General features: G+C 40.8%; 1 protein-coding gene across 1 annotated transcript in view; it reads right to left on the minus strand.

Annotated features, from left to right (window-relative positions):
* Positions 1-14,506, minus strand: part of LOC139743198 (uncharacterized) — a 151,072-nt gene that overhangs the window by 123,134 nt on the left and 13,432 nt on the right. Inside the window, exons 15-24 of the mRNA XM_071653697.1 lie at positions 12,852-13,037; positions 10,796-11,026; positions 9,725-9,841; positions 8,725-8,917; positions 6,852-7,027; positions 4,110-4,371; positions 3,047-3,327; positions 1,894-1,989; positions 992-1,297; positions 173-341 (exon numbers count right to left, since the gene is read on the minus strand). Of these exons, the coding sequence (XP_071509798.1) occupies positions 173-341; positions 992-1,297; positions 1,894-1,989; positions 3,047-3,327; positions 4,110-4,371; positions 6,852-7,027; positions 8,725-8,917; positions 9,725-9,841; positions 10,796-11,026; positions 12,852-13,037 (2,017 nt within the window). The remainder of the gene's footprint in view (positions 1-172; positions 342-991; positions 1,298-1,893; positions 1,990-3,046; positions 3,328-4,109; positions 4,372-6,851; positions 7,028-8,724; positions 8,918-9,724; positions 9,842-10,795; positions 11,027-12,851; positions 13,038-14,506) is intronic.

Genomic DNA, 14,506 nt, shown 5'->3' on the forward strand with positions numbered 1-14,506 from the left:
CGGTAGTTAGGGATTTAAATGCCAGTGTACAGATAGGAAGCCACTCCCACACTCCAGCAATGCTCAGCAGGTATGGATGAGCCAATGGTAAAAGATTTCCCCAAAACTAATGGACTTTCCCCAAAGGTTTGGGGCTTTCCCCAAAGGTTAGGGACTTCCCCAATTCACTCACCCAGCGAAGCAGGGCGTGGTGGCCTCGGTAAGACCCATCTCGCCACAGTAGAAGCCTCCAGGACACGGGGAACAATGGGAGCTCTCGTTGAGTCCCGTCAGGTTACTGTAGGTTCCCAGCGGACACTTGAACTCATCCTGGTAGCGTGTCCCAGGAGGGCAGTACGAACCTGAGAGTAAAACAAAATATCAAAGTCATTTGATCATCACAACACAAGTCAAAAAAAAAAAAAACTTGAAAGATTGAGAGTTTGATTGCAAAAGGAGTTTACTCCATTTTTGCCAATTTGAGACCTTTGATATCAAACCTGTTAAAAACCAGAGGAAATGATAGGAAAATATAGGCCATAATGTGATCATGACTATTAACAAGAATATTCCTTGTTAGGCAACTAGTGACGTATCATTGGAAATGTTTCATTTTGCACTATCTGCTCATGGACTCATTTCACAATGTTTAAAATGGCACTTAATTCATTTTGCAAATCAAACTCTTTACATCCACCACGACATACTGAGCCATTCAAATCTGGACAGAGAAACACAATTTGCTTCATATGTTCACTGTCTGTGACAAAATTTTAGAGTTGGTGACTCCCAGACTACTGATGAGTCTCAATTGGCCATCCTGATATACTTTGTACTCAATGTGAGATTCATACTACAAAAGGAAAACACAGATTGAAAAACAAACTGTTCAGAGTAGAAATAGAGTGCCACAGGGTCAACGGTAATTAAATTCTCTTTCACAAACATCTAATATTGAGTGATTGTACAAATCAGCTTAGATTCTTCTGCTGAAGAAGGGCTAGTCACAAACCTTCGGGGCAGGTGGAATTCTGGTAGAGGACGACAGGTTCCAGTCTGTTGTCGCAGTAGAAGCCGGCGGGGCAAGTCTTGCAGTCACTTTGGGCCTCCTGGTCCTGGTAGTAGCCCGCCGGACAGCGGATGGCCTCGGGGCTACCCACTGGACAGTAGTGACCCTGAGGGCAGCGGTATTCGTAAGGGTCGGACACGTTCTGGCCCGGCGGGCAGTAGTAGCCCGCATCGCAGTCCGCCGTTGGTTCACTGTTGGCGTAGCCTGAACAATACCGGCCTTGGGTGCAGCTTATACAGTCTGACAAGTCTGAAAGGTGTTCAGTAGATGATGGTCAAAGATACATAGATTGTAATGTTTTGAAATTCAGACATGGATTACAATAGAATATCAAAGTGTGATGTCAGAGCCATTCATTGCCATAGAAACTGGATCTCAACAACCTCACCTGTCCAAAGCATCTCTGAACAATATACATACGTTGCTAACTATGCTCACACATGGTTCCAATCCGAGCTGTAACAAAAGACTGTGACATCATCACTTCGGTACTCTATTGCTCCAAGCAGAGGGAACTCTTGGATTCAGGGGAAAAGGAGCATGATGTTGCAGAGAATAGCTCATTACTAAAAAGTAGGGAAGACACAGGAGAATGGAAATTCCAGGGCTACCAGCATTTACAAATCAAAATCAGGGAGGCTTCAGAGAGCTATCCCTAAGATACTTAGTTGTTTCATATACCTCAATATGTTCAAGTATTTCTTGATACTAATATATACTTAGTCAACACGTAATTATGATTTAATCTCTTTTCATATACAAGAAACACAAGTCAAATATCGTTCTAAAGAGAAGATGTGTCATTTACATCTCACTATAATTTTCTAATCAGAAAACATCCTCACCTTCATTTTGAGTTGTATTGAGGAAAGTTCCAGGGGGACATTCTTGCGGTTCAGAGCTTCCTGATGGACAATAGTGACCGGTTGGACATATGTCACCTGAGACAAAGAAAAACGTCAGAAAGAGAGGGGGAAAGACTCTTGGGTTACTACAAAAATATAACACACCTTCCGACAATTCCAACTCTGAGGCAAAACTACATGTATATGGAATATATGGATATTTTCTCCTTTGATAACTGTACACGATCTCGAAAGCCACAGGTATAATTCTGTAATAATCTTCACTATCTAGCTGCCAATATCATCATTATCTTCTCCTTTAACAACGGTACAGGTTCTCTAAAGCTGCAGATATAATTCTGTAATCATCTTGATTATTTTGCTACCAACATCTTCATTATCTTCATCCAAACACTATTTAATAAACTTGTCATCATCATTACAATTAGCCTCACTATCTCATCAAATCAATGATCAAATTTGTCATCAACATAATTGTAACCTTCCATATCATTAGCAGCAGAAAAGCTAACATTAACATCAACAAAACCATTTTGAGAACTGCCTTAACATTAAAATCATCATTCATAGCATGAAATCTATTCTTCTTCTTTAAAGGTCATGTTTACCTTCGGGAGCAGTGATTTCAAAAACTTTTCAAGATATCGCATTTGATGCATATGTGTTGGTCTGTTGTATTACGAAACATTCTACCACATTAAATTTTTCCAATAAAGCCTAAAATATGAGGAGATATCTCAGTATTTTTCTCAATTAACCATAACTGTAGACAGTTTAGTCTGGAAACATTTTTAATATAACTATTGTTCACATTTTGTGTAATTAACAATAGTTAACATCAGTTTTATGGATTCAATTTTTTACACCGGTTGTATCTATCCTTAACTCACATTTTAGAACTATCTTAAAGCACTAATGCAGAGTTTTTGTTTCATGTGAAAATGGTAAATTATGCCTTTAATCTCAAATCCTCAAATCCTGGGTTTTTGTTTCACGTGCAAATGGTAAATTATGCCTTTAATCTCATATCCTCATCCATCATCTCAGTCACTATGGTAACAGAATTGCACAGCATCACCTCCATCATCAGGAAGCAGTGCTCATGCCAGGAGCCATGCCTATTAACACTCACCCGATGCTGCTCCATCTGGACTGGCAACCACGGCCCCACCGGTGCAGTAGTGACCGGCGCTGCAGTTCCCAGCCGGAGACCCAAGCTCCTCGACATCGCAGTACATCCCCGGTGAGCAGGAGGTTGGATAAACCGACCCCTGGGGGCAGAATGACCCGACTGGGCAACGCCCACCCTGGGAGGGTTCCGTTGGTTGGGAGAACTGGGAGCCGTTGATGCAGTACCAGCCGGCATCACATTCCCCGGTGGGCCAGGACAGGCCAGGGATCTCACAGTATCGTCTACAAACACAACGAGCATTTATTCAGTCATACTAATGAAACATTCAGGGAAGAATATCAAAATGCCGACCATGACTTTGATCACCTAAATCTCAAAGTTAAAGATGAAGAGGATTATTTTCTTTTGATGCAGCGAAAGGCTCTGTATCAATTCAAAGTTACGGATATATATTCTTGTACTTTACAGCGTGCAGAAAGAGATACTTCATTTCCACTGTAAAAATGTTCTCTAATTTCAATCAAGTTTCCAATGCCAATATTTGAGACAATGTGAACTCAAAGAATTACAGAAGGTACATGTATCAATATGAGAATTTAAAGCACGTACAACCTGCTTGACAAGAAATTATATTGTGCTTACGTAGGTGCTTGCAGCCAACCACCAGCAGACAATTACATCAACTAACACCCCTTCCTCCTCCCCCTTCCTACCTATCCAGACAATTCTACACTGGGCAAACATCTAGCAGGTACTGTATACGCCGAATATTTTGCAACGTTTTTATTTTTGCTAATTTTGTGAGTCAGGTGCTATTCGCGAAATTAAAGACACGCGAAAATATTGACTCTGTTCCCGATGTCAATGTGACGTACGCATGTACATTTCTCTATTCAGTACAGTACTCCATGATCGTGAATTAAACCACTCGCGAAATATATTGCGCATACAGTAGTTCAGTCAGCATCCTCCCACAGTCCCAGCTATCTAGTGAGGCTAGCAGAAAAAATCCTATTGCCCCATTGACCGCCCCGCTGACCAAACGAATGACCCCATGACTTACCCAGGCAGACAGAGGATGCAGTCCCCTTCCTCTTGCTGACCGGTCAAGTTGTTGAACGTCCCCTCCGGACATGGGTGCTCGTTCCAAGTGGCGGTGAGCAGCGGGCAGTAGTAGCCGGCGTCGCACTCCTCGGGCACGGTGGTGTTTTGGGTGCAGTAGAAACCTGCAGGGCAGTTCCTACAGGACCACCGGCCAGTCTCATTGTTGTACCTCCCTGCCTGGCAGGCTACAGGCTGGTCAGCACCAGCTGTACAGTAGTAACCTTAGTGCGAAGAGGGCAATAAAGAGAAATATTTAAAGTTATCCTAGTGTGAGAGTGATCTCCTACAATTTAGTCACTTTTATTTTCCTCTCCTCTCTTTTCTGCTAAAATTCTGCAAGTTAGATTTTGAACTGCTACACTTCAAGAAATAGAATGATTGTTTTGTTTCTTATTGTATCTACATGTGCCCCCAATGCAACAAAATTCAGCTTTTGAGGTGCATATGTACCATTCTTGTTTGACCATGACAAACCAAGCCTATCTACAACCCTCCTCCAGATCTTTCATTTGACACTGATAAATCACAAGCACTATCATATCAAGAAGCCATCAAAAACTGTAATGTAATCAAAAGAAGTCATAATCATAAAGAAATCATAAAGACTACCCGGAGAATAGATTTGTACATAAGAACAGGAGTATATTCACGTAGCTCTGAGCAGATTTTTACTGCTTGATGAAAAGTTGCTACACAAACTGCTGAACCTTTGAATTTTGTATCATTCCAGGAGCCAGGTCTGATGCACAGTCATAGCATTATGGATAACTTACAAACATTGCTCCTTTCAATTATTAGATCTTACAAGTTTACATATCTGTGATCATTTCATTTCCTTCATACCAGCTTGATAGTAAATCACCCAGGGTTACAGCTACAAGAGCACATGAATAAGCTCCAATAGTTGCAGTTTTGAGCACTTAGACTAACTGGTAAAGGGCAATGTAAATACCCCCTAGTATTATAATTAGTAGTATAATTATCATCATTATTATTGACAGTTACAAAGTGAGCATGTGCAGACAAAGGTCAGCGGCTTGTAATTGTTTTGACATACTACTTAGGTCTTCAGGAAAACTATGTTAAAATATGCATGTATAAACAGGTGCACATCGGCATGTACAGGCCAATGTATATTCTTCTTGACCAAGTTAACAAAAGCCAGCACTTACATGTACAAATTGTACATCATCACTTTTACCTTCGAAGTTGGCTGTTTTTCAACTGCTCTGACTTCTATGCATGTTTTCAAAAGTCTGTGGTTCAGAGATCATTGTACTATACGCGTATTTCGAACTGCAAACTGACTTATTAGGACAAGTAAAGTCTAGCAAGATGGATCACTTCAAAGCCTCACTCAAGACTCACATTTTTCACCAGGCATTCAGTTGGTAACTCTCTTGGAGGAGTCTGTGCCTTTGAATGTTTCTACAACACATATGTATGTGTATATGGTGCTATAAAAATGTTGTGGATCATCATCATCATCATCATCATCATCATCACCATCATCATCATCATCATCATCACCATCATCACCATCATCACCATCACCACCATCACCACACCACCACCATCACCACCATCACCACACCATCACCATCATCACCATCATCAAAAATCATCACCATCATCATCATCCTATCATCATCATCATCATCATCACCATCATCACCATCACCACCATCACCACCATCACCACCATCACCACCATCACCACCATCACCACACCATCACCACCACCACCACCATCACCACCATCACCACACCATCACCACCATCACCACCATCACCATCACCACCATCACCACCATCACCACCATCACCACCATCACCACCATCACCACCATCACCACCATCACCACCATCATCACACCATCACCACCATCACCACCACCACCATCATCACCACCATCACCACACCATCACCACCATCACCACCATCACCATCACCACCATCACCACCATCATCACCACCATCACCACCATCACCACCATCACCACCATCACCACACCATCACCACCACCACCACCATCACCACCATCACCACACCATCACCACCATCACCACCACCACCATCACCACCATCACCACCATCACCACACCATCACCACCACCACCACCATCACCACCATCACCACACCATCACCACCATCACCACCATCACCACCATCACCACCATCACCACCACCACCATCATCACCACCACCACCATCACCACCATCACCACACCATCACCACCATCACCACCATCACCACCATCACCACCATCACCACCATCACCACCATCACCACCATCACCACCACCATCACCACCATCACCACCATCACCATCATCACCACCATCATCACCATCATCATCATCATCATCACCATCATCACCATCATCACCATCACCACCATCACCACCACCACCACCATCACCACCATCACCACACCATCACCACCACCACCACCATCACCACCATCACCACACCATCACCACCATCACCACCATCACCACCATCACCATCACCACCATCACCACCATCACCACCATCACCACCATCACCACCATCACCACCACCATCACCACCATCACCACCATCACCACCATCACCACCATCATCACTATCACCACCATCACCATCATCACCATCATCATCATCATCATCATCATCAAAGATGTGGAGGGGCGAGACAGACCTCCCTCTGCCATACCTGTGGGACACTCCCCACCCTCCAGAGGGTCGGTGGGCATACTCTTGGTGGAGCCCTCATAGCAGTACCAGCCAGGCTCGCACTGACCGGCCGTAGAGGTCATTGTGGTGTTTGGACAGTATTCTCCAGCGGTGCACACAGTGCAGTCACCTTCAGCCGTCAGTTGTTCAGTAGCACTGTCACAACACACACATTCAACATTGAATGCAATTTTCATATATTTTTCAACAGAACACAACATACACTTCACTCTTTTTTTGTGACCAAAGAATGAAATTAATGGTACACTGTGACAGAAACATGGCATACAAAGATACCAAAACTTTTGAACACCTCACTGTAATAAGGAAACATTGTAATAAATTAACAGGGAAAAATAATAATTATGTATTCAATAAAGACTGCATGGCCCCACTGAAAATATAAATCGTGTCATATGTACATGTAGGCAACTCTAAATAAGAAAATCAATAAAAATACAAGTTTAGAAGCATACTAAAGAAGCAAGACTGGCATGACAACTGGACAACAGAAGAGACTCAATGCACATGTGTATTTGAGTTTCATTCCCTTATAACCTTTTATGTGATTTGAGTGTTGGCTGGCACAGAAAAACCCAGTGTTGCACACACTATTTACCATCCATGGCATAGAAAGGGAAAAGAGCTAAGAGTCTTATGTATACCCTAGTCATCTCACTAAAAGAGGTCTGAGAGTTGAATATGTAGAGATGGACACATTCATTTGCAAACTGTACTAGAAGAAAAACTTGATCCTGATTTTAATTGTACACATGCTATGCTTGTCTCAGGTTCTCAGGTAGGCAGCAGGCTGCTAGAGTGTCTACCACCTGCTCTCCATACAACTCTCGATTCATGGGTCAATGCAGATCAGGTTGAATATTATCTTTATGTTAGCCTGAATCTCAAAGATGTTCTCTATGATGCAACCCCACCATTAACCAACTTTTGCCTGTTTGGTATTTTGAATGGCTTGTGTGAACTCTGAGAGATTTCGCTTCTGACCCGTTCTTAGTATGGTAATAGGAGTATCATGTTTTATGCATACATGCTCCTATGTTATAAGTGAATAAGTTCTGTCTGTCCCCAAATGTGAAAGAGAAATGCAAATTAATTAAATTTTGTCTACTACACATATAGAAAGCTGCTCAACAGCTACATCACACAGAGTTGCCAATTTGCCTCTCTCTCTTTAAACCTTTACAATTAATAGCTTTTTTATAGGTCTAATTTAAAAAATAAAACACTTATTGACTTGTCTACATTTTCTTTTTTATACAGAGTCAAATGTAATATGAGGATGGAATTTCCCTTTAACTCTTTATGTGTCATGGTGGAAACCCCTGTGTGCCACATTATCTTCAGACACCAACGTAGTCTTGCTTTTGGAAAACATTTCTGTTTTTCACATTTTATAGATTCTTGTTAAGCTGGACATAATCATAGTGAGCAAAGTCCTAAAGAAAATACCAAGTTTTGCTTTGATGTAAATTGTATGACAAATGTACAATTGTCTTTCTTTAAAATAACCAGTAGCTGCATCATTGTAAAGGCATGATGACTTTTGCACACAAAACAGTTACAGAAACTTAGAATTTACACCAAAATCTAGTAGGGAACACCGCTTGCTCGTCAATCACTGCATAAAATGCAACCTATGTGTGAGAGGAACGGAATCGCAACAAACGCTTTCATTGTACTGTCAGTGGCATTTGGCGATTTATCCATCGATTTGGGCGGGTTTGTGCATTCGAGCAGAATATGCAAAGTTGGCACGCCATCGACTGAGTCGGGCGTGCGAACGTGGCACATAAAGAATTAATTTAGGATGAGAGCAAGGAAGTGAGACCTACCCAAAGGACCCCTTGGGGCAGGGGGTGGGGTAGCCGCTCCCCTCCGGGCAGTAGTACCCACGGGGGCAGACGGAGTAGTCCGTGCTGGTGGTGACATCGAACGGTCCCTGCTGGTAGGCGAGTCTCAGGGAGTAAAACCCTGCAGCGATCGGCCCCGTCACATTGGCCAGGCCGTCCGTCTCGCAGTAGGATCCTGAGATGGAGATGAGGCAAAGTAGAGGAAAAATGTTCTCTCATTTGATGTTTCTTCACAATCCATCATCACATCATTTCTTCTATATCTTCTCTTTTGGCCATATAAATGGCCAGAAACTGAATTTCTTATCTCTTGAGCATTGCATATTAAGCTCAAATTGCATTACCTTGTCTACTGGTTATGAGTATAATGCTTTCCAAAACTGGAGCTCAGCAAATCTAATGGATACTTTCTGGGAATAATGAGCTCCATCGCTTGTCACCTTGTTTGACTGTTTCATCATTCAGAGTTTATTAATGTACTATAAAGATTTCTTCAGTTTTATTGTCCACAGCAGAGCACCTTGAGTTGTTCTAGAGAGTGTCTAAAGAAATAACAAACAAACAAATTACATAGTGTTTCAGATTGACATATTCTCACAGAGAGCAAGTATTTATGACATTACCAAGAGGCCTACTTCTCTGAATCCCAATGTTACTGGTGAAAGTCTTTATATGAATTGCCAGTTAAACCCTCGAACATACTTTCTCCTGAACAATTATAATAACAAGAAAAACATCACTGGTATTGAATTACACTCTCAAGGCCAAATGTCCTGTTTCAAAGGGGAAAAAAATTTCCCTTTCAGTCATCTTCACATCCAAGATTTGAAAAAAAAAAAAAAAAATACAGCAAGTTGTGAAAATATCAAATTATTGCGAATTGTCCCCACTGATCCAAGAATTTCTTATTAGCCATCTCAGTGAGTTGTTTCATTTCACATTTTCTGCCTCAACACTGGCAGTGGGAAGAGACACCTCTTACCTGCTAAACATTCGGTGCATTCGTCTTCTGCCTGCAGCCCTTCTCGATCGCCAAAATAGCCACTCTGACACGGACGTGGGTCGTTGGCTGAGTTAACCCCTCCAAGACAGTAGTAGCCTGCAGACAGATGTTTCCATGGCAACAGTACAATTATCACACTACCGTTTATCAACATTCTGATGTTTAGTTCATGGTTCATGTATGCAAAGTACCTGTCATGCTTGATTTAAAAATTATTTCATCATCTTTCAATGGACCTCTGCACGGAAATCCTTAAACTTGCTTCTGTTCCAAAGAACAATTGTGCTCCAAAATGTTAGTATGGAGAACTTACTTGCATTATCTTTTACCATGTTTATCTCACAACGGTCAAAGGAAAATGTAAATGTGTCTTTGAATGTACACAACTATTACTACATAGAATGGATAGCTGATAATTTCAGGACCTTAATGATCACTTCATCATAACAACATTTTGTTATATCTGTGTTGTTTTTAATGGGAGTGCACTGTCCTACTTTTTTTTTACATCTGACTCAGTTCACCTCATGTCTATTAATCCTCAGAATTCCCAATTATGCTCGGGCAGGTGTCTATGGAAAACGTGTGTTGGAGAAAAATCAGCCTGTCCAGGGTTAAATCTAAGCTTGGGAAGAATCAACCAAATGGCAATCTTCTAGCCAAATGCAAGGGTACATAAGGTCTTATTTTCCCAAATGTGCTCTAGATCTTTGTACGCCACGCGTCACTTGATGTCATTTAGACCATGGTGTAAAATTGTATGTTTCCCAAAAGAAGTTTAGATTAGGGAGGTGCACTAATCATGATTAGGTCAGCTTTTGTGGAGTTCAGCTGGCTTCAATTCATTTAGTCAACATTAAGATCATGGTTTACATTTACACTATGGTTTCTTTAGTCTACCATTTGAAAAATGTTCCATATACATATGGCTTAATATCAGACCATGTCCATGGTTTCGAAAATCTGTGGTCAAAATCTAAACCACATTTGGAAATTTTGGTAATAAGGGACCAAAGGAAACAAAAACATTTTGAGTTCATTTGCTCTGACCTTGTGGACAAGGCACGGGGTCGTTGAGCGGCTGGCAGTACATTCCCACGGGGCAGTTCCGGCACTCTTCGAGCCCCGTCTGGTTGGAGTACGTGCCCTCGTCACAGATAACGGGAGAGGAGGACCCAATGGGGCAGTGATACAGCTTCGGACAAACCTGCCCCGTCACGTTGTCGTACGGATCGCCTCGTATAGCGCCCCCTAGGCAGTAGTATCCTGCAAAGCAGTCAGCTGCAGCAACAACACAGAGATGAAAATCATTAAAACGATTAAAGAGTTATCTAGACATCATTAAAGCATCATTTATGTATCACTTCACGGTATACACTGTAGATGATAGGCTGTTACCTCTGCCAAGGAGATAAATGCATTTGTCCGAGTTAGTTTGTTTGTCTGTTAGTCCATCTATCTGTCCGTTTGTACAATAACTCACAAATTTACTTGTATGAAACGGATTTGGATAGGATTTTCAGGAAAAGTTGACACTGACACAAGAAACAAATGATTTAACCCTAAAAAGACTGGGGAGGGGGGGCCTAAAAGGCCCCCTCTCGACATTTCGCAAGATTACTCAGCAACACGCAATGCTCTCGCCGCGATGCTCTATGACTTTTTTCTTTCGAGTTTCCCGCACATTTTGACACCAAATTTGTGACGCCCGGGGGTACGGTTCTGAAGTTACATAACTTTTTGTACATGCACGTGAGACCGAAAATGGCTCAAAAATGTGATTTTGTGTACAAAGTCAATACAAATTGAGTTTTATCACATGGTTCATATAAATATGCTTATTTTTACTCTCAATGGCTAAAATCAATTTGTTTTAGTAGTATTATGCTTCAAAAAGGGTCTGCCACAAATTTTGCTGAAAAAAAAACAACAAAAGGTTGAAAAACAAGGAAATACATAAGAAATTCATAAAACAATAAAATAAATACGAAATTGATTTTGATACTGAATTTTTTTTCAAGTACATTTGCTAAGAATGCTACAAAGAATATCTAGACCAAAAATGAGCACTTTTGGAGCTTTATTTACTGATTTAGATAAAAAAGTCTGATTTCTCGCATAAATTAGCATAATTAATCAAAATAAAATAAAAGAAGAATATTTTGGAAAATTTAAATATACAATCTTGTAGATTACATCGCACACTACCATTGTGCAAATTTCCGCAGCGATTGCGTGATTCACGGCCGAGATCTTAAGGGGGGGCCCTTTAGGCCCCCCCCCCCCAGTCTTTCGAGCTACAAAAATAGCCCAGTCTTTTTAGGGTTAAGTTTGGTAGTGATTCAGCTCACCGTCTAGATACAGGAATTTGTTTGAATCTTTAAAGAATTATCAGTAAGAAACAGGGTCAACAAATGATGGAGTTCGAGCTGCAAGCATTTGAGGTGGGCATACAAACACTCAGCATGTGCTCAAGGAGCAGAAGAAGTAACGGTAGAGACACTACAAAGGATTCTTCATCATTGTGTTTGAGATATTGGGCCATTTCAAGCTTGATTATATGCATGGGTGGAAGTGAACTGCTTGGCCAATGTTTGTGCTCTCCAAGTGCTTACTTCTACAATAGTTCTTTCTTTAATCGAACATGATATTAAAGGGGCTGTACAGTTCAGGATGAGGTGAGGATTTAGCTTTTAACCTTTTGCGAGATATTCAGAAGCCACTCTATGAGATGTCAAAGAGCATGCAATTCTAAGGGGAATCAAAAGTTTATTTGATGAAAATCTGTCTTGAAATGGCTGAGATATCCCAAAACAAGGTGAAAAAAAGAGATGCTAATAAAAGGCATGGCCCGTCACCATTTATTATTATCACTTTTTTGGATACCTCTGCCGTTTGAAAAGCAATTTTCATCAAATAAACGTTGCATCCTTCTTAAGATTACATGCTCTTTCATATTTCATAAGAGGTTTCTCATTATCTCACTTAAGAATGTTATAAGCCTGAATCCTCACCTCAACCATAACTGTACAGTCCCTTTAACAATTCAGAAGGATCTCTCGATAGGGAAAAGATGAAGTAATAATAGAGCATATTCCTTCCCCACCTGTTTCGTCAGATGCTCCAGCCGACTCGCAGTATCTCCCCGGGTTACACTCGACGCAGTCAGCCTCCGACTCCGCCCCCCGGTAGTTGAGGTAGGTACCCGGCGGACACTCCTCCATGAGGGTGGTACCCTCTGGACAGTAGTGACCAGACAGACACTGATCTCCCCACGTCACGATGATTTGACCTGGAGGTCAAGCAGCGATGCAAGAAAGAGGAGAGATATTAAGTCATTGCCTACAAAAACATGATGGACCTGTGCAAATTCAGTGGAAGTTTAGAATCTTGGAAGGGGGCAGGTTAATCAACATATATTAAAGCATGAAGGTGACCCACAAAATCACAGCTCGTATGCTATCAGATGGGACTTTGGAGAGATTGAAATCTGATTCCTAGGATGACATGGTATAAACTGAAGATTACTTACATAAGCATAATTAAGACGGGTTTGTACACACAACACAACCCATGCTTTACTTACTTTTATAGACAAGGTAGCTCATGCTATAGATAGTTTTGAACATACAATTGGAGTTTTTCTTGATTTTTCTAAAGCTTTCAACACGATAGATCATGAAATCTTGTTTTATAAATTGTGTCACTATGGAATCCGCGGTACCCCCTTAGAATGGTTTAAGAGTTATTTAACAGAAAGAAAGCAATTTGTTAATATCAATAGCCATGATTCGCAATTAAAGCCTATTTCATGTGGAGTCCCGCAGGGCTCCCTCTTGGGCCCACTTTTATTTATAGTATACATAAACGATCTTCCAAAATCATCGCAAATTTTGTCATTCATTTGTTTCGCCGATGACACAAGCTTGTTTTTTTCACATCGAGACCCTAATGCATTAATAAATATGATGAATACTGAGCTCAAGTCCGTGCAATCCTGGATTTATGCGAACAAATTGTCCTTGAACATAGAAAAAACTCATTATATGGTATTTAGTAATTCTTTGAATGTTGTTCCATATGATATCAAAATAAATGATTTATGTTTAAAGCAGGTTAATAACACAAAGTTTTTAGGGCTTTGGATTGACCAAGAATTATCCTGGAAAACTCATGTTAATTTTGTAAGTAAAATTTTGTCTAGAAATATTGGGATTTTGAATAAGCTAAAACATTTTTTTCCTGTTCATATTTTGCAGAGTATATATTCTTGTTTAATATCTCCACACTTCAATTATGGAATTTTGGCGTGGGGAAATGCAATTCACTCATTACTAGATTCCCTTCTCCGTATTCAAAAGCGTGCAATAAGAATCATAAACCACGCCAGATATTTTGCCCATACCAATTGTTTTTTCCATCAAAACAGAATTCTGAAAATTTCAGACTTATTTTATTATAATCTCGGAATTTTCATGTATAAACTAACAACTAATGAATTACCATCTGTTTTTATCCACATGTTCAAAAGGAATCGTTCTATCCACTGTTATCCCACTCGCCAGAGTGACGCCTATCACCTTCCCCGTACTCGCACTATTTTTGCAAAGAAGACAATTATATTTACTGGACCCAGATATTGGAATGATCTCCCTCTAGATATCACTTCTTCCTTATCTTTATTCACCTTCAAACGCAAATTAAAACAGTTATTACTTAGTGGATACACACCACCAAGCCTTTAGCAACCTTTTTACGCTC

This window comes from Diadema antillarum, unplaced genomic scaffold (assembly GCF_040938485.1).
Source record: "Diadema antillarum isolate AM-2024a unplaced genomic scaffold, OU_Dant_1.0 seq00001057_RagTag, whole genome shotgun sequence".
Lineage (NCBI taxonomy): Eukaryota > Metazoa > Echinodermata > Echinoidea > Diadematoida > Diadematidae > Diadema > Diadema antillarum.